This window comes from Mytilus trossulus, chromosome 10, assembly GCF_036588685.1.
Source record: "Mytilus trossulus isolate FHL-02 chromosome 10, PNRI_Mtr1.1.1.hap1, whole genome shotgun sequence".
Taxonomy (NCBI): domain Eukaryota; kingdom Metazoa; phylum Mollusca; class Bivalvia; order Mytilida; family Mytilidae; genus Mytilus; species Mytilus trossulus.
This window is the reverse complement of record NC_086382.1, coordinates 65,547,145-65,572,372: the sequence shown is the minus strand read 5'-3', so window position 1 is coordinate 65,572,372 and position 25,228 is coordinate 65,547,145. Positions and strand designations below refer to the sequence as shown.

The following is a 25,228-nucleotide window of genomic DNA, read 5'->3' as shown; positions in this document are numbered from 1 at the left end:
CGGTCGAACCTAATAGAAGGTATGCCGAAAACACACACGTTTATAGTATAACACATTGAGCATTGGTTAGTTGTCATCCAGCAAATGTCTCCAGTGTACTGATTTTTATAGTCATTTTTAGAGGTCAAGTCTCATATTTAGATTGTTGACATAAATATGCCGATATTCTTCTTTTCCGCTGGCGAATCTGTTTAGCTTTTGTAACTAGTGGTTCGTTGAAAACTTCCAACAATTTTTCGTATAAAGACCGTTTACGATCATATATCTTTAAACCCATTCAAAGTCTGTATAGCGCTTTTGTTTTCATAGCTTGAAATTCTTCTTTTTTACTCTTGTCAAACTTTATTACAAATACTTTGCATAACTTTTTATTTGTAAAGAGATCCCATGCTAGTCTGTATTCCATACAATTTGAACATGAGTTAGTTTTATCTAAATCATACATCACAGATGACTGTAATATAAGGCAGTATTTGCAACTTTGCAAATTCCTGACGATGTATTGCTCGTGTGTACTTCCAGGCCAGGAATCTCGACAGGCTATGTAGGTGCTTAGTTCTCTTCTGCGACAAAACTTATCTTATATCTGAAACACAAACCACCTGACGTCATCGTTGTCTTCAACAAATGAAATATAAACATCAGTTTGCCAATATCTTTGTATATTTTTGTCAGTTGGTTGGAACTGGCTTTTAAGAACTTTAACATCGTAACGAAGATGTCTTAGTATCCAAATAAGAACAAAAAATGTAGTCAGGGGAATAATCGAATATAAAGCCAATAGAGTATATTGTATTGAATCACAGTCTGTTGAAAGTTTATAAAATATTCAATTAAAACATTTTCAAAATTGGAACAAAATAGAGTTTCCTGTGCTTTTTTAAACTTTCTCCATTCGCCGATCCATCGGTTATCACAATTACATGGTATACCATTTTGACCGAAACGGAAGACGTTAGGATAGAGAAGTTGAACTTGCCTTGGAAGTGAGTCAAGTAAATGGTCTGTTATGATTATTTCAACAGCATTTGTAGAATTTTGGATGCTCTCGTCAAAAGTCTGGATCGGATTTCTTGATAAATTCAAACTTTTTACGTCTTTAAAATAGTATTTTGAAATAACACTTCGAATTTTATTGCCTTCCATGAGTAAAGCTATTCTATGACTAGTGTCGGGCACAACATCTGGAAGATCATTGCAAGACTGGTTAGAACAATCTATGATTAGACTGTCAGCTATTGGTTGAGAAGTATATCTACATTTACAGTTTCCAACTCTGGGACAGCCATCTTGAACGTCACATACCATGAGGTGGTGCAGACTCGTGTTGTAAAAAAAGGTTTCAGTGTTAATACCTCGTAAAGGTTCAGGATTCTGACACGTACTCTTACTGAACTTAATTCCAAATATTCGGTTAAACTCACTATATTCTAATTTGAAGAATTCTGCAACTGAACAATCACAGTCATATTTCGATCCCCGATACTCAAGCAGGCCACATCTTGCAAATTTCATTAGTTCTTCTGGGTTGAGCCCTAATACCATATAAGGATTTAACATTACGTTGCAAAAGTCAATGTAACCACACTGATACGTGTTTGAATCCTTAGGATTAATATTCGCCATATTAAAAATCTTAATTGGATATTTATTATCCCTGTAACTAGCCTTACAATTATTATTATTTGGTACAACAACATTGCTAACGTCGAGTTGACGTAAATTATTTGCATTTAGATACAAGTGTAGAATGTTAGTTCTGGGATAATTCAGTAAATTAAAGTCAAGTCTCGAAATCTTGTTATTGGACAAATCAACATACCTCAACTTTGGCATCTCTACAAATGTTTTATTGGGAACAAATGTGATTCTGTTATTATTCATTTTTAGTGTATCTAACTGTTGTAAACAAGAAATGTTTCCGATTTCTCCAAACAAATTATAACTAACGTCAATAAGGACAATAGTAAAACTGCATATATTCCTTGGCAGTTGTTTTAGGTATCCATGTACATGTTCAAATCTACAACAAATTGTACTGTTGAAATCTTGATCAGTTAGTAACATTCTTTCTGTGCCTATCACTTTTTCAACGTCTAAAGAAAGGTATGTGACATTAGGAAGCGGAATTTCCCATTCAGTAACGGCTTCACATGCTAAACATTGGTTTATAAATTCAAATCCGTACTATGAATATTTATTTGTGTAACAACTGCTATGGTCATTACACCAAAGATCTTTCATTCCATTTGGACTACAATACAGAATTTTCGTTTATTTCTATCATGTTGCTGTAAAGCTAGGGTACCTGATGAGGATAATGCCTAGGTAATATAAAACCTACGCCGAAACACCAATTACATCATCAAATCAATTATTTCGTACCAATATCTATGCGTAGATATACGTGTATGATTTTACTATTGAAGTAATAATAAATAGATACTTGCCTACATAGTTTGGTTCAAAACGAAACTAATTGTAATATTGACCGACTATTTCAAATATTTAATGATACGATAGGTCACTGATTCTCTAAAGATATATACTGTTACATAAATAGAAGAGTGTGTCCTAGAGATAATATTGAGATGTTTGGATTGCTTAAGGACTCGTTCTTATTTCAACATCTCTGAAGATTTATGTTGTTACAAGAAAAGGAGAATTGTGTCTTATGAGTTGTATTGAGATATTTGGATTGGTTAAGGACTCGTTTTTATTTAAACAAAATTGCTGTAAACAAGCTACTTATATTCATTTCTTCTAGATAAATATATCCAACATCACGTAACGTTGTCGATTTACAAATTGATTATAATCTACTTCTCTTTTCTAATGTGTAAAAGGGTGAAATTAGTTTGACATATGTACTGCTGTTCTACTTCCTTCTTTAGATAACACAGAAAAGCAGTTGAATAAATATCTAAACATATCTGCGTAACGTCGAATGAATTGTTAATAATGACATTTATAGATCATGTAGATGTAAATGATCAAATATATAGGTATTAGTTTGATGTCCGTTATATTTGTTTTTAGTTTATAGTTTTGAAACATTTCATTTCGTGGTTTTTCTCCGGAAATGTTTTCGTTTTGTCATGAAAGACTCAGAAACAGTAGACCGTTTCATTCATACGTGTGCTGTTCTTGCGATTTCTAGAAACTTTCAATGCGTTCACTTGATTGAACTCTTTAAAATAATCAATGATAGCGAGCTCTGTGCGAAATGTAAAATTATTAAACTACATACTTTCCTCTCTTTTTTAATTCATTAGCACATTAGACGTAATATGATATTATTCGGATCACCAATGAAAGAAACGAAAGAATTGCTTGCAATCACTTAGTCAAAGGTATGAATTTATGATATCTAGATTATCTTTTGGTTTAGATGTTGAAAGTGGTAAAGCTTTATGGTGGGTGTTTAACGCATTTATTTATCCATACATTTTCAATTCCCCTTTTGTAAATTCGTTCAAAACATTTATAGACTCGACGCACTTCGCAGCCCGCTACATAAAATTATATAATGGCCTCCTCATATGCAGTCATCAATTATAGAAAGTGTGCATGCTGAAATGTGTCATTTGCTTTAACTTTGATAACTAATTTTGTCAGTCATTAACCATACAAATGAGGTTAAGGACAACGAACATATAACAAACAGATATATCGTAACACAAGACATCTTTATGCGAGGTATAACGCCTCCATGTCTTCTACCCTGTAATATAGGAATTTATACAAATAACTGTGCCGCCAACGCTGGGTTGTAAACCCTTTGTCTCAAAATTAACACAAAAGCCTGACTGGATGAATTAGCTAATATTAATTTTTCAAAAATTCTTGGTATTTACAATTGTTTTGAAGACAGTATAAAATTACTTAAATTCACAAAATTATAAGCGGAGAACAAGACATTTATTGGATAATCTCTGGCAATCGATGGTGAAGTTAGAAAATATCCTATATTTCTATGCATTTGTAAGCGTCGATCTTTTTGATTTTTTTTTCATTTTACATTAACAATATTATAGAGCTTGCGTTACCTACCGCGATTTTACTCGATACTAATTTGCTACACGACAGTCATATGTTATATTTGTTATTCTCGTAGGATTTTGTCTGATGCTTGGTCCGTTTCTGTGTGTGTTACATTGTAGTGTTGTGTCGTTGTTCTCCTCTTATATTTCATGCGTTTCCCTCAGTTTTAGTTTGTTATCCCGATTTTGTTTTTTGTCCATGGATTTATGAGTTTGAACAGCGGTATACTACCAAGGATTCCTAGTAGTGAAGTTATCCATTCGGCAGTTTGACGGCCGCCATAATGATGTGCTAGCAGACTTTGAATAACTGTGTCACAGATGACGACGAGTATGCAGCAATTGTCGTTGCCATTTTCCTGTAATCTTATCCTCGATTCGGACATCACAAAATCGGATTTCACACAGATTGTTCAGTGGTTGTCGTTTGTTGATGTGTTTCATAAGTGTTTCTCGTTTCTCGTTTTTTTTAAATGGTTGTTTTTATTGTTTGAATGGTATTACACTAGGCCATTTCTATTGTTTGCTATTCGGCGTGAGCCAAGGCTCCGTTTTGAAGACCGTACCACTGCTGGTTGACGATTAGTCCCCGAGGGTATCACCAGCCAAGTGTTGACATGAATATCAATTATGTTGTAATTTTTTATAAATTTTCTGTTTACGAAACTTTGAAATTTTCAAAAAATAAGGCGTTTCTTATTCCAGGCATAGATTACCATAACCTTATTTGGCACACCTTTTTGGAATTTTGGATCCTCAATACTCTTCAACTTTGTACTTGTTTGGCTTTATAAATATTTTGATATGAGCGTCACTGATGAGTCTTATGTAGACGAAACGCACGTCTGGCGTAAATATAAAATTTTAATCCTGGTATCTTTGATGAGTTATGATGATGCCACTGCTGGTGGAGATATATTTCCCCGTATCACCAGCCTAGTAGTCAGCACTTCTGTGTTGACTTGAGTTATCATTGATATGTTCATAATTATAAATTAACTGTTAACAAAACTTTGAATTTTTTAAAAACTAAGGCTTTTCTACCTCAGGAATAGATTACCCTAGCTGTATTTGGCAACACTTTTAGGAACTTTTATTCCTCAATGCTCTTCAACAACGTATTTTATTTGGCCTTTTAATCATTTTTTGATTCGATTGTCACTGATGAGTCTTTTGTAGACGTAACGCGCGTCTGGCGTAAATATAAAATTTTAATCCTGGTATCTATGAAAATTTAATTTAATCATCTGTTTCAGTTTTGTACACAAAGTATTTATTCTATCAATATATCATTTTACAAATAAAATGTTCATCAAATACCTTCACAGTGGGTGTTGAGTAAATGTAACAAGCTTAATCACATCCTGGTTGACAAAAGTTTCATTTACTAATATTGTTAACTTATTTGTTTGGATGCCATATATGTCATTAATTTGTTTCGTCTGTTTTTCATGTTGGTTACTTTGGCAATATCTATCTAATATCGGTCAGTTTACAATAAACACGTTTACAAATATGATATATATAGCAATCTGAATTGATAAAAAAGGGGCTTACGATACACCAAAAGAAAATCCATGCAAACGTATAAGTCAAATGACATGGCTAAGTTAGAACAACAGTTCACAAAACACAACACAGAAAACTACAGACTGAGCATCACTGATAAAATGTGTTATCTTTTTTTCCCGTCGTTTCGTCATACATTATGGATTTTTAATTTGCATCTGAAAAAGGCGGTTCATTTACATGTTCATATTATTGTCGTTGTAAACAAACACATACTTGACATATAATGTGTTACGCCAGACGCGCATCAGATTCATTGAAAATATTCTGCCGAAAGCACACACGAACATCTAATGAATTTTAAGCATTGTTTAGCTGTCATCCGGAACCGGGCAAAACAGATAGTACAGATGTGTAGCTTTCGAATGATATATAATTTAGAGTGTATTAGGTGGATGCTTTAAAAAAATTAATTTTACGTTTAAACATGTTAAAGTCACTCCACTAATAGTTATACATACTAACTATACTGCATTAATCAACTTCTTATTCATAAATGAATTCAGTATTTGTAATATTATAGAGTTCAAGTTCTATCTTTAAATTGATGCCATAAATATGCCAATATTCTTCTTTTACGCTGGCGAATGTGTTTTGCATTTGTAACTAGTGGTTCGTTGAAAACTTCCAACAATTTTTCGTATAAAGACCGTTTACGATCATATATCTTAAATCCCATCCCAAGTCTGTATAGCGCTTTTGTTTTCATAGTTTGAAATTTTTCTGTTTTACTCTTGTCAAAGTTAATAATAAATACTTTGCATAACTTTTTATCTGTAAACAGATCCCATGCTAGTCTATATTCCATACGATTTGAACATGAGTTGGTTTTATCTAAATCATACATGCCAGATGACTGTATTATTAGGCAGTATTTGCAACGTTGCAAATTCCTGACGATGTTTTGCTCGTCTGTACTGCCAGGCCATGAATCTCGACAGGCAATATAGGTGCTTAGTTCTCTTCTACGACAAAACTTATCTAATATCTGAAACACAAACCATCTGACGTCATCGTTGTCTTCGTCAAATGAAATATAAACATCAGTTTGCCAAATCCTTTGTATATTTTTGTCAATTGTTAGGAACTGATTTTTAAGGACTCTTACATCATAACGAAGATGTCGTAGTTTCCAAATAAGAATAAATATAGTCAGGGGAATAAGTGAATACAAAGACAATAGATTTTCTTGTCTTGAATCACAGTCCATTGAATGACTTATATAATCTTCAATTGAGAAATTTTCAAAGTTTGAACAAAATAGAGGATCCTTTGCATTTTTAAACTGTCTCCATTCGCCGATCCATCGATTATCACAATTACAAGGTATACCATTTTGACCGAACCGGAAGACGTTAGGATCAAGAAATTGAACTTGCCTTGGAAGTGAGTCAAGTAAATGATCTACTATGATTATTTCAGCAGCATTTGTAAAATTTTGGATGCTTTCATCAAAACCCTGTACAGGATTTCCGGCTAAATCCAAACTTTTTACATCTTTAAAATAGTATTTCGAATTAACACTTTGTATTTGATTACCTTCCATCAATAACACTATTCTATGCCTAGTTTTGGGAACCACATCGGGAAGATCCGTGCAAGACTGGTTAGAGCAATCTATGATTATACTGTCAGTAAGTGGATGAGATGTACAAACACATTTACAGTTTCCAACTTTAGGACAGCCATCTTGAACGTCGCATATCATGAGATGATGAAGACTCGTGTTAAAGAAAAGGTCTTTTATATGTATACCTCGTAAAGGTTCTGGATTTTGACACGCATTACTAGTAAATAGATTACTAAACATCCGATTAAACTCAAGATACTCTAAATTGAAGAATTCTGCAACTGAACAATCACAGTTAATTTTCGCTCCGCGATACTCAAGGTTTCCACACCTTGCAAATTTAACTAGTTCTCCAATGCTGGTTCCTAATACCATATAAGGGTGTATATTTAACCTTACATTCGAAAAGTCGATGGTACCACACAAAAACGTGTTTGATTCCTTCGGATTAAAATTCTTAATGTTAGAAATCTTAATTGGATATTTATTATTCTTGTAACTTACCCTGCAAATAGTATTATTTTGTACAAGAACATTTCCAACGTCGAGCTGACGTAAATTATTTGCATTAAGGTAAAAGTGAAGAATGTTAGTTTTTGGGTAATTCAATATATTGAAGTCCAGTTTTGAAATCTTATTACTGGACAAATCAACATACCTCAGCTTTGGCATCCCTGCAAATGTCTTATTTGAAACAAATGTTATTCTGTTATCATTCAACTTTAGTGTATCTAAAGTTTGTAGACATGAAATGTTTCCGATGTCTTGGAATAGATTATAACTTACATCAATAAAGACAATATTAAACTCGCATATATTCCTTGGCAATTGTTGAAGGTATCCATGTGAATGCATAAATCTAAAATAAGTTGTACTTTTGAATTCTTGATCGGTTAATAAGATACTTACTGTTCCTTCTACGTTCGTTATTTCAACGTCTAAAGAAAGGTATGTGACATTAGGAAGCGGAATTTCCCATTCAGGAACGGCTTCACATGCTAGACATTGGTTTATAACTTCATATCCGTCCTTTAAATGGTAATTATTTGTGTAACAACTGCTTTGGTTCTTACACCACAGATCTTTCATTCCATCGATACTACAATATGTGTATGATCCCATTACAGAGGGAAACAGCACGGTTAATATAATTGCTGTATAAAAGTTAATTATTAGTATATTCATTTCTTTCAAATAGATATTTCCAACAGCACTACAAATTGATCAGGTTCTATTCTTCTGTTTTTTATATGTGTAAATGCAAGAATAATATGTTGGTTTGTCCACTTCCTTGTTAGCATTAGTTTATACGATGGGCTTAGAAAATTAGATAACAGTGAAGACATGTTGAATCAAATATCTTAACATACGTGTTTATCGTCTATTCAAATGTCAATGGTGACATTAATAGATTGATAAATTGTAACGGTAAAATACTTTTTGGTTAGCTATAAAGTTTCCGAAAACATTTTGAAGATTATTTTATTTCAAAGGAAAAATGTGTATTACCAAGGATAAGTGTGGTTTGAAACTTTATATTATACAAGTACACACCCGTGATATCGCGGGTCTGTGACTGCATTAAAGTATATAACTATGCCTAAGCCTTATATTTTAGTAATTGGTATTATCATCTGATAAAGTCATGTCGATTATAAGATACACAGTTTTCTGTTAATTATTTGGAAAACAAAAGGTCCTGGCTATCCAGGAATGGAGTATTTTTTGGCTTTTTAACCATTTTGATCTGAGCGTCACTGATGAGTCTTATGAAGACGAAACGCGCGTCTGGCGTATAAAATTATAATCCTGGTACTTTTGATAACTATTTAATCGACAGCATTGTCCTATATTTGTTATCTTAGAAAGTCTTGCTGATTGCTGAATAAAACTACAACAGGGAACAATTTGATAATGATTGAATTTAGTAGTGTCAGCCCTTTGATTATGACCCATGTATATAGCAAAATCCTAAATACACAGTTTGGTGGTGCGCCTGTCACATGCGGAACGTACAGATAAGGTGTCAGGTGAATATACTAGTGGTATTGGTATCTGAATCGACCCGTAACTTGTTAGTTATTGGCAATATTAGTTATGTGGAAAACAAAACGGTCTGGACTGGTGTAATTTTAATCTACACCATTGTCCTATATTTAGAGTTGAATTCTTTAATATGTCGTTTTACCCGACGACGGCTGACAAATTGGACCTCGTTATTTTAGTATTATAGATGCGTGCTGTGTCGTGATTCAGTAATTTAGTGGTTGTCTTTATTTGGTGTCTGTTATATTTATTAAGGTCTTTCCTCTACGCGAGGAAAAGACCTTATTGTTTTTCAAATGTTATATGGACCATCGATAAACCTCATCATGAAGTATTACCAGATGACTTTAATTATGCCCGCGTCACACTATCCCGATTTTTATATACGATGGACACACGAATGCGAAAATAGTAAGTTCGTACGAAGTTGGTCCCGATCTCGTTAAAATACCGAAAAGTGACCGCAGCAAGTACGAAGAATAACGGAGTCTATACGATGGTGCCGAAATTATAAAAGATAGCAAAAGATGGACATAGATCGACATACGAAGGTTAACCAAAGACGTGTATTTAAGCTTCATATCTCAGCCGAAGCCTACACGATGGATCACGAAGGCTACACGATGGATTACGATGATGGCGCGATGACCATACGATGTCTAAAAGACGTCGTGTACAGCTTACGATGCATTTAAATTATATGCCGAAGGCATCACGCGTTTTAAAGATACTATTAAAGGTATTTCCAGTTACTGAACGTTTTGGTAAATTTCTAAAAAAATAGTTTATGTATTAAATATGCATATTCAATTTACCATTTTCAGCATGTGTCATATACAAATATAGTGTCCATATTTGTCCCCAATATGTTACATACGAGGGGATGCCACGCTCGGCATTGCCTTGTTTTAACTGTAAAATGTGTGCACTAGTCTGAATAATCACCCATAATTATGCCCATGTTTACTGATCTATCTTTAAGGTAAGGTAATGGGTTCGTTGATCCCTTTTATTAACAAAAGAGCTCTTTCCAGGAGAATACCATAATAACAAAAGGAAGGATGTGGGGAAAGCAACAAATGCGGCAAAATATGACATATAGAAAACAAAATGGTTATGTAGTAAACATTCGTGTGACAACAACTCAGACGATACATAAAAAAATCAGGATAATGAAGAAAAAGTTGGTTTCCCTAAATACGTGTACCTGCAGTGTTGGTGTACGAGGCGCGTTTATGATTTTCATTATGTTACTTGATATGAAAAATTGACAAAAACGAATATTTTACTTGTAAAAGTATATCCTGAGCCTGTAATAGCTGCTCTTCTTGTTCCATTTTAATTTATAATAGAAAAACGCTGTCGTCTTTCTTGTTCTCATAGAATCATATGATATGAGATCCATGTTTTGTGAACGTCTTTTTCCGACGTAGTCGGTATAGTTTCGGTTTGTGCCCTATATATGGAAGTGTTTAACGACCTTGACTGGCCTTTCAGCCCTCGCACGGTCGGCTCGGTGCCCGAAGGCGTTTGGTGAGCTTTAAATGATTTGATGCCATGGGTCAGGAACAAGTAGTGGAGGTCGCAATATGTAGGCCGCCATCTTGGTTTTGGTGAGTAGATTTTTCTTTGTTTACTATTTTGATGTTTTTCTCCACTAACGGCTGCTTTCAGGGCCAGTTTGGTCAGCTTGGCAGCCCGCTAGCCTCGATGATGGAGTACTGGTAGATGATCTCGGACGTAGTTCAAAAGATGACAGGAAGCGTTATCAGGACCAAAGCCGTGAGGCAGTGAAATGAAGGTCGTATCACCCAACAGCCTAGGATACAGCCCTCGGACGTTAATCGGCATGACACTCCCCATAATATACAATGGTTTTGGAGTGCATGTTAACGCGGGTACGCCAACTACTACGTCTATCTGTACGGCATGGATTGGTTTCTGTCATCTTAAGTAGTAAGTCGTTGAACATCTAATTGTAAACCCTCATCGAAGATAGCGGGTAAAGGAGAGCTGGCCCAGCACGTCCGTTCAGCTGTCATGACTGAGACGTGACTGGATTTGTACCCTTTGAACTTGAGGATGCTTAACTATGGCAACATAATACGCATGCTCGAAAATCCTTTCTGTGATTGGACAAAATGCTGTCATGGTGAGTGATTTTGTTGTGTTTGAAAAAACGTCTCGTTAATTATATCGTGATGGAAAGCAAGTGAAAAACTATAAATATTTGAACTAGATCTTACAAAGATTTATATTTTTATTAAAATAATTGTTTCTCCAATAGCTCTTTGCATCCATAACAGCTGTTCATTCGGGACAATTATATAATTTTTTATGTAAACTTTGTTGTACGAACGTGCATGACTCTTAGAACGCACCTACGCATGTGAGATTTCAGCGGGGTTTTGGTGAATATACTCAAATTTAAATACGTCGGATATCTTTTTTAAAGATAGTTATTGTTTAACTGTCGTATTAGACTGACCAGTGCATATCGCGCATGGCACTTTAAATGTATTTTAGCGCGAAAATTAACTTACATTTAGCTGTATGTATTGCCGTCGTAGTTCCATCTTGTCGCCTTCGTACTTTTATTCGATGGCAACACGACGGGATTACGAGGTCTTCACGAAGTCGTGTTGCCATCGTGAGACCTTATGGTAGCGTCGTGATTCATTCTTGTTGACATCGTAATGATGGTGATACGAACTCAATACGAACCCTCAACATCGGACGCACCTTCGGGGATTTTTTAACATGTTAAAAAATTTAGAACCCTTCCCGAAGTTCTCCCCAAAGACTAGAAAAAGTGTCCGATTTTTCTACGATGGTAAAAGATGACACTACGAATAGCCCGATCTGGATACGATCAGTCCCGATTTTGAAAATTTCCATAATCGTGTTGCCATCTGCGTAAAAATCGGGACAGTGTGACGCGGGCATAATGATTTCATCATCCCCTTAAGAAGATATCTTCCTTTTATTATTTTTTTTCAAAAAAGCACCCCCCCCCCTCCTCTTTGTTTTAAAAGATGGCATGACCTTATTATGACCATAGGTAGATCTCATCATGATGAATTACCATATGAGGCTGAATAGGATTTCATCATCACCTATGAGAGTTATATCCCCTTGAAACAGTTTCTTTTATTTGCATTTTACTCAAAAAGTATTAGAGATAGAATCGATTTGAAAACTGCAACATGTTAAAGAACACAAGACAATGTTTTTTAAAAAAACTAAGGATTTTCTTATCCCAGGCATAGATTACCTAAGCCGTATTTGGCATAACTTTTTGGAACTTTGAATCCTCAATGCTCTTCAACTTTGTACTCGTTTGGCTTTATAAATATTTTGATATGAGCGTCACTGATGAGTCTTATGTAGACGAAACGCGTGTCTGGCGTACTAAATTATAATCCTGGTACCTGTGATAACTTTTTAATGAACATATACAACCATTTTGTTATTAACCCTTATAAGGAGTTATTTCCCTTGTAAAAATATACACAATTTTTTGAAAACTTGTATTTCGAGAACCGGAAGTCGTCGAGACTTGGGCCCAACACCAATAATCTTAAGTTCATGTAACCTTGAATTGGCACCCAAGGTCAAAGGTCATCGAGTTCAAATTACTTAAAATTACGCTGCAATTTCAAGCTTGCATATTAAAAAAAACGTTGAGACTGCTGCATTCATACAGCATATAAAATGTTCCTCTCGACGAGCTCTGCATTTTATACAATAAGCCAAAAATGTCCGACCGTCTGTTCAAAAACTACAACGGGATGATTCTTAAAAGTATAGTCTTTTGTGTATATCTTTTTAATGGTAACAGACCTCAACCTACTATAAACTGCAGAGATATCAGTAATTCAGGACCTTCAATTTGAGGTCAATGGCAGGTCATGATGAAATTTTATCTTGACGTTCACAGTATACAATGACCTTGATCTAATTATATATGAAAGGTCGAGTGGTCCTAAATTGAATGGTGGTAGTCTCAAGTATCTAACATAATTTTGTCCTTCAACTGTAGATCATTTATCATTTAACAGATTTGAGATATTTGCTGTAGTTTTAGAGATAATGCAGTTTGAAATTTTGCGAGCGGAGGCATGTATATCTGAATTAACAACAGCTTACCACTTAAAATGTTTTAGAAATTGAAGAGGTTAACATAGCTATAAGTTTGACCAAATACCAGAAACATTCCATGGAAAAAAACACAAAAAAAGTCAATTTGAAATGTTCATGTTTTGAATTGACTTTGTAAGTTTCGTAACTTCTATTTACATAGTTGATTTTGCATCATTTTTGGCACTTTGTCAAATGGGGTCATCTCATATATCAAATTGAAGGTCTTAAAAAACTTTACTTAGAAATGAAAATGTTAACCCCCTTTTTCATCCCAGGGAGAAGGATGTGTCATTTAGTGCAAAAAATCAAATTTCTCAGAGTGCAAGGTTGCCGCATACCAAATGAAAGAACTTAAAGCGTACATTTCAAATTCAAATTGGCGTCCCCAAAATGGTTGGATGGGGTAATTGAATGCAAAAAATAAATTTTCTTTTAAGATAGGGTTGTTGTATATCAAAAGAAAGGTCATGGTGTGTACATTTCAAATATCAAATTCCCGACCTCTAAAAATAAGTTTGATGGGGTTATTTAGTGCAAAAAACATAGCGTTGTCGCATATCAAATGAAAGATCATCTTGTCTATATAACAAATATCATACTTCCAACCTCGAAAATGTAGGCGGATGAGGTCATTAAGTGTAAAAAGCGAAAAGTTTCAGAAGATATGCTTGTCGTATATCAAACGAAAGGTCGTACAAAGTACATTACGAAAACATCACTTTTACAGGAAAGACCTTTCAATTGTTTTACAAACAATTGAGATACTAGTTTTTAGTATATTATTTGTTAAAAATCACGTCTTTTTTTCATTTGAATTTGAATTGTCTTGCGTTATGTCATGGCGGATTTTTCTTACGCTGACTTAAGATATGGGGGTGTACTCATTGTCAACGCCGGTCTTTGACCCATAGTTGTTCTTTGGCCTTTAGTTGTGTATATAATATAATATGTTTGATAGCTGTCTCGGTGTATTATAGTTTGATACGGTGATTATACCGCTACAGTATGTGCTATCCATTGTTTAATAGTTAGTGATGCGCAATTATTATTTAGTTGGTTGTTATTGACTGGCACAGATGAGCACCGATATGTTCCAAATTTTATACCAATTCTCCCGTTTCTTCGATTGTGACATCACACAAATGAGATGTACTTACCATGAATATGATGATATTATACTTCTGAGGCACCTTGTATCGGCGACTTTTTGGTGGTGTTTGTGTTGTTAATAATTCGTGTTATAAATGGTTTAGTTTCCCAATGCATATCCATGTTTGATGTTTTATTTAATAAGGATTATAAATTGTAATCAAATAATTTGAAAAGAAGTTGGATTCCGCCTCATATCAACCAAATTCTTATAATGTCTATAATTTCAACTTTACAGCTATAACAAAATATGTTATTATTGAACATGTACCCCATAAGATGTGCTAAGGTGTAATATTTTTTTGGTTTCAAAGTTGAATATGAAAACAAATAATGTTACCAAAACAGACTGACTGGAACAACAATCAAATTCAGGGGGAAAACAAGATGCTTTATTATGATTGCGGTTATTATATATACGACAGCGTTGTATACGACAGCGTTGTTTCTATCAATTCTCTTGTAACAAACTTCATTCTGTATTCAAAAAACAGAATTACTACTCAATACCGTCTCATATACCATATACCACAAATACTTCGTATTGGTCTCATATACCATATACCACAAATACTTCGTATTGATGAAATTGTAAATGACATACTGCTAAACAGTATGAAGAAAACAATAAACTCATAAATAAAGTGCAAAGCCACACGACAACGCCGCTGCTCAGTTTATTCAAGATATGAAACAATTCATATAACTTGTATACACAATACAACATTTCAACAATATAATTTATAATTTTTCCAAGCATAAAAACTACCCTCCAGTCCTATCAATCATATAATTACGATAAAAGGGGGACTTGTAAATAAAAATTTACCAACTTACTTAAGAATTAAACTTTAGATAAATAAATGTGTGTTGACGGTTCGGCGCTGTCGTGCTGAATGACCAAAACCCCCGTTTTGGCGGGGAAAATGACCGTGCGATAAGCACGACACCTACATACATCATGAACAAACAAGAGAAAATAATTTCACTCTTATTCACTACGTTCAAACGAAAGAAATTATATTTCTCTTGTAACGAACTTCATTCTGTATTCAAAAAACAGAATTACTACTCAATACCGTCTCATATACCATATACCACAAATACTTCGTATTGGTCTCATATACCATATACCACAAATACTTCGTATTGATGAAATTGTAAATGACATACTGCTAAACAGTATGAAGAAAACAATAAACTCATAAATAAAGTGCAAAGCCACACGACAACGCCGCTGCTGAACCAAAGAAAGGGACAATATGTAAAAAAGGACTAATAATTAATTTTTGAAAAAATATACTAAAGACCCAAATTTTGTGAAACTAACATTCTGTCCGAAAACGAGTCCTTAACGTAACCGTCTTTTGCTGTCTCCGACCTCCAACGTCCATGCCTTTTGAAAAGTCTATCAGAAATACCAAAATTACAAGCTGCAGAAGCTCCACCAGACCTTAGACTGTGAAGGCCAAAAGATTTTATATTTGGCACAATCGGAGAAAATGCTTCTATAAATAGCTCTCGCATTCTTGTATAAGAAAGAGGTTTGTTTTCTTTTCGGAACACATAATTTTCCTTGGTTTTTGTCAAATTCTGAAATACGAAAACATCAGTATCAAGTGGATTATTGCTCCATTCTAAAAAAACTCTCCAAGTTCTTCACAGGACATAATTTATTCCCGGTTCTCGCAATGATTATTCGATCACCATCTCTGTAAATATCCGTTTTACTTTTCTGTATGAATACTGACATATGACTTGGAAAAAATTGAATATCACAGGTTCTCAAATTCAGCAATTCAGAAACACGTAAAAAACCGGAATAAGATAACAAACAAGCAGAAATAGTGCGCTGGTTGTAAAGGTCATTTTCACAATATAACCTGTCGAACATCTGTGAAAGCATATCTGGAGTGATCGGTTCTTTCTTTTTAATCGGAACAGATAGACGTCTCTTAGCTCCTTCAAGAATATTTTTCACTAAATCAGAATCTGTAGGAGAAATAACACTAATAATTTTATGTGCCCATCTAATACTATAAAACGCTTGATTGATAGGACTGGGCGTACGATTTTGTTGCACTAAACATGCTAAATATATAGCCACATGTATTGGTTTGGCCGGTAAAATAAATTCACTAGATATTCCATTAGATAAAGCCCATTTTTTCCATCTCAAAAAACCATAATAATAATTTTGAACTGTGTTGTTAGATTTACTTTCGGTTAACAGATCAGGAAGTAAATGGATTTTCTCAATCAAAGTATCAGGTAATTCCAACAGATCGCTTTGGAAAGCCTGCAAAAACATATGTAAAAATAAAAATCACATTAAAACATAATGTACAAAGCACATACAATTTGTATATAAACAATTTCACAATCTAATGTTCACATAACTCGTCTCGCATTTCACTTAAGATTAAACCACCACCACAGCCCCTCAGGCCTACTGTAACATTACCGCCACCAACTCAAGAACTTTTATATTAGTTGTTAAAAAGGTTCAAAATCAAGTCTCAAAGCCAACACCCTGAAGGGTAAATCAATATTTCCAAATACTGATTTATTCCCTTTACCAGAAGTATAGAATTTCTTGTTAGTAGGTAAATCTATACAGCCTTTCAACTCTTTAATGAACCCTTCACCCGTAGGACATCAAATCGGCCAAAAGCTTGCCGACTTCCATAAAGGTAAAACAAGTGTCCCATGAGCAAAACATTGCCTCATGTAACTTATTACTTTAGACACTAAACATACAGGTGGTACAAACCAACCATTGGCACCTTGCCAGTTAATAGTGAATGCATCGATACCCCTCGAGTTCACCGTCCAATAACGGGAATAAAATACCGTTAACTTACGATTGTCATCATTTGCAAACCAGTCTATCTCATGAGGTCCCCATAGGGAATCTACATACATAAATAACTGTTCGTCAATACCCCAATCGTCATAATCAATAATACGACTGATGAAATCTGCTTTCTCATTCAAGGTTCGAGGAACCCAAACTACATCGATAGATATATTATGTATCAAACAATTCTCAAAAATGCACATAGCAATATCCTGTAACTCAGGTTTCATACTACCTTTTTCCACAATAGTTACTACATTCTGGTTATCACTGAACCATTTAATTCGTTTATCTTTTAATACATTGATCATAGATAATAGAATATTTCTAACAGCATTTAGCTCTTTCCACGTAGAACTCTTTGAAGCCTCACATTCTGACCACATACCATGTGCTATATTAAAAGGTGTTTCTACAACATAGCCACCATATCCTGTATTGCTTGCATCACTATAAACTACAGATTGACATGATTCATCTGAAGAAAACTTTTTAACATTTACGTGTTCTAAATTTTCTCTCCAAAATTTAATTTGTATCAAGCTTTCTGTTGATAAAACAATACAACTATTCCACGAAGTCATACTTAAAATATCAATGCTTAAATGTTTAGACATGATATAAGCAACGTTTCCAATGACGTATGACATGGACCCTATTTGTCCCACTAAAGAAGCAACCAATCGTGCATGGACTTTGCCATGTTAAGATACATAATATTCAACGTCAGCAATAGTTTTTAAAACCTTTTGAACTCTTTCGTTCGGAATGGTTATAGTGCCACGGTTTGTGTCAATTGAATAACCCAAAAATACCAAAAGTTTCATAGGTGACCATTTAGATTTTTCATTTTTAGGAACAAATCCACTCTGAATTAAATCTTGTCTCACTTGATTGGACATAGTTTTGCAAGTTTCTTCGTCCGTATGAGTGCCTAAACCATCATCTAGGTACATTAAAACTTGTTTACCTTCACCCCTCCACTTTTTTATAAGTGGTCTTGTGATCTTAGTAAATATATAAAAATATTAACATGGTGATATGCCGACACAATATCAAACTGGAAACAAAAAGAATTGTTTGTGACAAACTGCATGGCTATGCGAACATCTTCAAATTTTACACTTGATTTCCAAAGATGCTTGTTAACATGACGGAGGTCTAAAATAAGGCGTTTTTCCTACCGTCCGACGCTGAAACTGTTAGATGATTTACAACACAAGGTTGAAATTCACATTCCTCAATCAATCCCCTTATAAGAAGATCATGTATAGCTTCGGTAACAAACTCGCTATGGATGATTGCCGATCGATTGTTTTTAAGCATACAGAAGGAGGGGTACTGTAAAAAGGAATTTTGTAACCATTCAAAATAGTATCTAAAATATAATCATAACAAACAATATTTTTCCAAAAAGAATAGTGACTTTTAAGCCTGTCCTTCACAATAATATGTGCCTGTCCCTGTTCATACTCGTAGTAATCATTAGTGAGATTATCCGAGTCACTTATCGAAGATACTTTAGTTGTATTATTTTCAATTAAATAATCTATGCTACAATTATACTCATCTTTTATAAAGTCTGTACTATTTCGATTTTGGCTGGATAGGTCTGGGATTGAAGGGACACTGGCTTCTCCAGTGCTGGAACGATCCACAACCATAACATGCACCTTGTCTATTTTGTCGTTGATATCCGCTCGTGCTGGGTTGATTTTGATACAAGGCTTGACCATTGTATCATGACTGGGGTTCACGAAAGGGCTGATTTTTTGTTTGAAAAGTATCAACAAATGGAGAAGGAGTACTAGAAGCAGAATAATTAGCCTTCTTAGAAGCAGACTTTTTTCCTTTTGCATTACGTTTACGTATCGCCCTACTCTCAGCTTTATTAATTTTGCTCTCATCGTCGGAGTCACTGGCCACTGGATTACTTTCATATTGCCTAACAGTCTCCCAACCCCCTTCACTACTATCGGCAATCTTAACAAGTTTATTTCGTCTTTTAATCTTGTCAATTACTTCAGTAATAGTTTCCCGTGCGTAGTCGCTCTTTGAATTATCAATGGCCCAAATAGCTTGTGTCAGGTCTTCTAAAAATTCAGTATTTAGTTGAAATTGAACCTTATTTCCCTCATACTTCCAATTATATTGAGATTCAGTTTTTAACTTTTTAACCTGGGAAGCAACTGCAACGGTAGACCCGTGAACTTCATGTCTTAAATCGGAAATGTCTTTCCTAAGTTTTTCGTTAAAGTCACCCTGGGTTTTAACAGCTTTCATAACGTCTCTAAGAGACACCTCCTGTTCTGGGGTTTCCCTCTCTTCAGGGTCCGACATTACAAAAAATTTACCAACTTACTTAAGAATTAAACTTTAGATAAATAAATGTGTGTTGACGGTTCGGCGCTGTCGTGCTGAATGACCAAAACCCCCGTTTTGGCGGGGAAAATGACCGTGCGATAAGCACGACACCTACATTCATCATGAACAAACAAGAGAAAATAATTTCACTCTTATTCACTACGTTCAAACGAAAGAAATTATATTTATATGGTAATTTTTATAAATTTTCAGTCAACAAAACTTTGAATTTTTCGAAAATCTAAGGCTTTTCTTACGCCCAGGAGTAGATTACCTTAGCCGTATTTGGCACAACTTTTCGGATTTTTGGGTCCTCAATGCTCTTCAACTTTGTGTTTGTTTGGCTTTTTAGTTGTTTTGATCTGAGCGTCACTGATGAGTCTTGTGTAGACGAAACGCGCGTCAAATACAGCAGCATTTTCAAAATTATCGGAGCACATATAAGTAAAACCTCGAATTAAATAACTTAACGTTTTTTGTCTTTCAAGTCAAGGCCGTAACTACCCTTGAGGCAAGTGAGGCAATTGCCTCGGCTCACTAAAATGTCGACACTGATTATTTTGTTATACATATATATATAAATATAATAACCATTTGTTGTTCTGTCTCAACCTTAATTTCTATAACTTGTTATCATTCCTTTTAAACTATCCTTCCTAGATATAACGTTAACTTAGCATCTCAACGGGTGATGTTTCTCTATTACATTAACCTAGTATAACTATAATCATCATTGATTGATCTTTAGTTAAAACCAGGCTTTTGCAGAAAAAGGAAAAGCGACCCTGAAGGTAAAGAAGGAATAATTCTAGTAAACTATTTTTTTGTGAGCAGAGTCTGAGTATTGCATATAAATTTATTAGGATAAGTAGACTGACAAATCAAGTACTTGTCTTCGGAAGGGAGAAGTCCTGTCTGCGTATTCATTTCACGAACTTTAATCTATCTCTTTACAGATAAATAAAATATAAATAATATGAAACATGAATGCATGGATTAGCTTTTATTCATGATGATGGTTCTTTAACCTTAACAATTGAAAGAATTTTCCATATTCCATTAATGAGGAATGGTAGAACCTTTAACACAGGATTTTGTCCTTACTTATTCGGGACTACGGAATTTCGTTTCTTTATATTCAGGGTTACGGAACTACATGTAAACCTCAAAAACTCCATTCCAATTGCCCTATACCCATATTAAATATATACTTACTCTATAGATAGAATCATATACATGTATCTTATCTCATTGTATCCCCAGTTTGTGTACTCTTTGTCAGCATAAAAGTGAGTTTAATAATTTGTAACTGTGACTGTATGATGGTGCTTACAGGAAAGCTTAATTCCCTTTTGCAAACAAAACTGTTACTACCGATGCTGCTCCCAAATTGCTGATGGAGAAGGAATTGGAAGAAGACATTGATCTTTGTGTTGATGATAATGTGCTACCTTTAGAAACATAGACTGCCCTGAAATGACTGAAAACTTGAAAAAGAGCATGCATGAGTGGCGACAGATTTTCGATCTTGTCATGCTCCATATTCATCGCAATAAGGATATCAGCAGACCAAATTATGATTCTGAAACGATTTGACTGAACCGCCCATAGAAAAATTTGGCAAACTCTACTGTATCAAATTTTGTTCTATGCTCTAGCAGCAGACTCAAATCAGTGATATTTGGATGATTATCTTACATATAAATTTTTTAAAAGTTGTTAAAAATTTGGTGTTAGTTATTTTATAAAAAGTCTTAAAATATGATTTTTTTTACAAAAAGTGTGCAAATTCAAAATATTATCAAACTCTCTAAAAATGCCTAGAATGCAGGATTTCGCCTCGCTTCGCTCGGCTCAATTAGTTTGCCTCACTAAAATAAGATGCCTACTTACGGCCTTGCAAGTGCTGAATGCATTCAAAATTAAACACAAAAGAAGGGTTTATTTGACATGTTGAAGTGCATGATATGCTAGTTAATTTAAATTTAATTTCTTCAACATTCAACTTGACTTATTGCTACATAAGATTTTACAAACATATAAAATAGTCAAAGATTTCTAAATCTAGCTACGAATATCCCTTATATTCTAGTTCATACCATACAATCATTATTCAAAGACTTCCAGTAGACTTTTTAAAAACAATACATTGATACCTTGTTAATGTATGTAGGTAAATATTTTTCAGAGATGAATTCTTGTGAGGAATCATCCCGGGACATATTCGTACACGGGTCATAGTAGAAAATCTACCTGTTTTCTTAACATACATTAATAATCAAATTGATCTCTTTTTAAAAGTCCCATATGAAACGGGTATACAAGTTTATTTATAACGGTTTACAAACAAATAGGTCATTATAAAAGTTGGAACTTCCCAGGTCTAAAAATAGGTAATGAATTTTCACAAATGATTACGAAATTCCACCCGGGGAGACAAAGCAGTTAAGCTTTGAATGATAACATAGCTAAAGGTATGTAGTATTTGTAGAGAAAGAAAATATAGAAATTAACACGAAAAGGCTCTGCGTCGAATAAAGAACTGAGCGGAAAATGTCTGACAGTATTTATATACGTAACATCGTTTTAGCTGGTTAATTAGTGATGCATTGCATATCATGTAAACAGTTGGGTTTTAAACATGATAAATGTTTCAGGTAGAATAAAATGGGCAAATCTGAAACCGACAATAGATTCGTGTTTAAGGTGGTTATAGAACAGCAACAATAAGACAACAATGATAGTTCAGATCATGATTTTGTTTTATTGAACTTTCGATTCAATGTATATGATATGCTTATATCTGTTGTAGCTAACAGAGGCGGATTTAGGGGGGCAGGGGTCCCGGCCCCCCTTTTTTTGGGAAAAAATTTGGTTGCTTATATAGGAAACACTGAAGTGTGACTGGAGCGGGCCCCCTCTTAGGTCAGTCAGTGGGCCCCCACTTATGAAAATTCTTGGATCCGCCACTGACTAATAAGTATAAAGTATAAAGCTGCAGGTTGGAGTTTGGATCTGGTCAATCCCTAAAAATGTTAACGAGATATATAAGTCTGTGTGTAATTTGGGTGTCCCATTTCACCTTAAATGCATGATAAAGAAATGTCTACTTCGATTGAACGTTGAAGATGCCGATGATATAACCATGATAACATGATCGGGTTTTTTTTAAAAACATTATCCTGAAAAAATACTCATTAAATATTTGTTTTAAAATGAAGTGGAAATATCTAATGTTGATTTCTACATAATCTTTTAAAACCATCCATTGAACTTTTAGGTGATTGGAAATGGTAGTGCGGTTTTACGAATGGGATCCTATTGGGTCAGCGCTTGGGCACGCCTCACTTACATTACCAAATGGTACCCACATTAGCTGGTGGCCATGTGATGAAGACCGATCGACTCTGACAACATGGTTGGAACTGAGTGGATGTAAAAGTGTTGCTAAGACAGTTGGCTTTTCGCCATTTAAGATATCTACAGTTTTACTGTCTATCCCTACTACAATGGTATGTATTACTATTAAACACAGTTGCATTGGCGGATCCAGGGGGTGGGGTTCCGGGGGTTGGACCCCCCCCCCTTTTTTTTTGCCCGATCAATGCATTTGAATGGGGACTTATAGTTGGAACCCCCCTCCCCACCCACCTTTTAAAATGGCTGGATCTGCCCCTGAGTTGACTCAGTTAATATCCATTGATAATTAAGGATTTCGTTGAGAAAGCTTTACGAACCAACTTTAGTTCTATTTTCTATCTAAATAAAAGCGTAAAAAGACAATTTATGTAAATGTGTGATTCGAATATCTTTGTCTTATAATTAAAGATGATCATAAGTCATGAACAATTCAATATTATTACGATTCCCTTTAGTCGTAATATTTTTTTGTTTGATCTATAACTCAAGTCTAAATCGTTCAATAGGTCTACTGAAAAATCTTTGCCCATTGATACAACGTTATATTATGAACGATATGGAATTTTTAAACCACATACTGAATAGAAATCCAGAAAAAAAAAATAACCAGTTTCAATCTCCAAAGTTCGTATACAAGTATTCCCCATGTGTTAGGCCTATCAGATACTGGCTTTTGTAGACGAAACGCGCGTCTGCCGCAAATACGAAATTTTAATCCTGGTATCTATAATGAATTTATTAATAAGAAACGGAAAGATATAGATAGTAGATTTGAAATGGTTTCATCATCGAAGACTTGGAAACCGTTCTTGAAGCGTTCCTTTTATTTTGGTGGTGATAATAACGGACATATAAAGGCAGGTTAATGGTACAGACATGTTAACCAAACGTTGGCCCTAGTTATACAAATCTTGTGATTGGTTTTGTAGAACAAAGGTATGAACAAGTAGGGAAAATATTCGATCAAAACTACAGAAACTACTTAATAGCTAACTGGAAACGATAGCTCCACAATTTCATTATATTTTAGAGCGAATGAAAATAAGAACCTTTTCAAAAAGAGACATATACTGAATACCTCAACAATGTTACCAATAAGAAAGTCTTGGTCATTATAAGTGCCTATACAGATGGAAGAAAGAGCTAGACGCTAGACACTAAAACAATCCATGTGTAAACTTATAAATATATTACTCTTTCAGATTTATCCACTCAAACCCCACTGTATGCCATCATACCATGATGACGTCGTGTTAGAAGGAAGGGAAGCTGACCGCAAGGTCAAACTAAGAAATTGTATATTGGATCAAGATAAAGTTGTCGCGTGGTGGCATCAGGCCAAGACAACCGAAAAGTATTCATTAATTACAAATAATTGTGCCACCATGGTTATCAAAGCTTTGGAAGCTGGAAGGACGAACGAATTTGAAGAACTTCCACTAAACTTCTGGGACATAATAATGTGGACTCCATATCGTGCATTTGAATATTGTCAAAAACTATCGAATTTACGGTTAGAGGTCACGCAGTAATTAGAATGACAGGAAAATTACTGTAAAATGTATACTTTGTATTACTTTAAGTTTTTTGTGTTAAGTTTGTATAATTACTTTGTTGTACATGTATATAAAATTTGTTTTAGCATTCAACCGTACACTATGGGTGCAAATACTTAAATAAATAAGTATATGGTTGAATGTCAGCCATGTTAAATTGATTTTGTCTATTTACCGAATAGTAGACTGCTTGTAAGATTGGTTAAAAAATTTAAAAAAAAAGAATCATTCACTCAAGCATCAAAATACACCACTTTTAAAGGGACGAAAGTAACCAGAGGGACAGTCAAACTCATAGATTGAAAATAAACTGACAACGCCATGCAAAAAATAATACGACAAACAGACAAATAATAATACACAAACACAACATAGAAAACTAAAGACTAAGCAAGACGAACCCCACCAAAAACTGGGGTGATCTCAGGTGCTCCGGAAGGGTAAGCAGATACTGCTCCACATGTGGCACCCGTCAATGACTGAACAATGAATTCAAAAACAGCTACGA

General features: G+C 34.5%; 2 protein-coding genes across 3 annotated transcripts in view; one reads left to right on the top strand and one right to left on the bottom strand.

Annotated features, from left to right (window-relative positions):
* The window catches only part of LOC134686497 (uncharacterized), a 30,578-nt gene extending 5,697 nt beyond the window's left edge, over positions 1–24,881 (top strand). Inside the window, exons 1-3 of one of the 2 annotated variants that reach the window (XM_063546164.1) lie at positions 22,121–22,218; positions 23,025–23,256; positions 24,367–24,881. In XM_063546164.1, coding sequence (XP_063402234.1) covers positions 23,035–23,256; positions 24,367–24,696 — 552 coding nt within the window. In that variant the 5' untranslated portion in view covers positions 22,121–22,218; positions 23,025–23,034 and the 3' untranslated portion in view covers positions 24,697–24,881. Of the gene's footprint in view, positions 1–22,120; positions 22,219–23,024; positions 23,257–24,366 lie in introns of those variants that run through there. The other variant, XM_063546165.1, reaches the window with a different exon arrangement.
* LOC134688076 (uncharacterized) lies at positions 6,139–7,557 on the bottom strand. The gene has a single exon (XM_063548543.1). It carries the CDS (start codon positions 7,555–7,557, stop codon positions 6,139–6,141), a length of 1,419 nt encoding a protein of 472 aa, XP_063404613.1.
* Positions 24,882–25,228: the final 347 nt, after the last annotated feature.

Coding starts and splice junctions, on each gene's coding strand:
- LOC134688076 (XM_063548543.1), bottom strand. CDS start 7,557: ATGGTATTAGGAACCAGCATTGGAGAACTAGTTAAATTTGCAAGGTGT.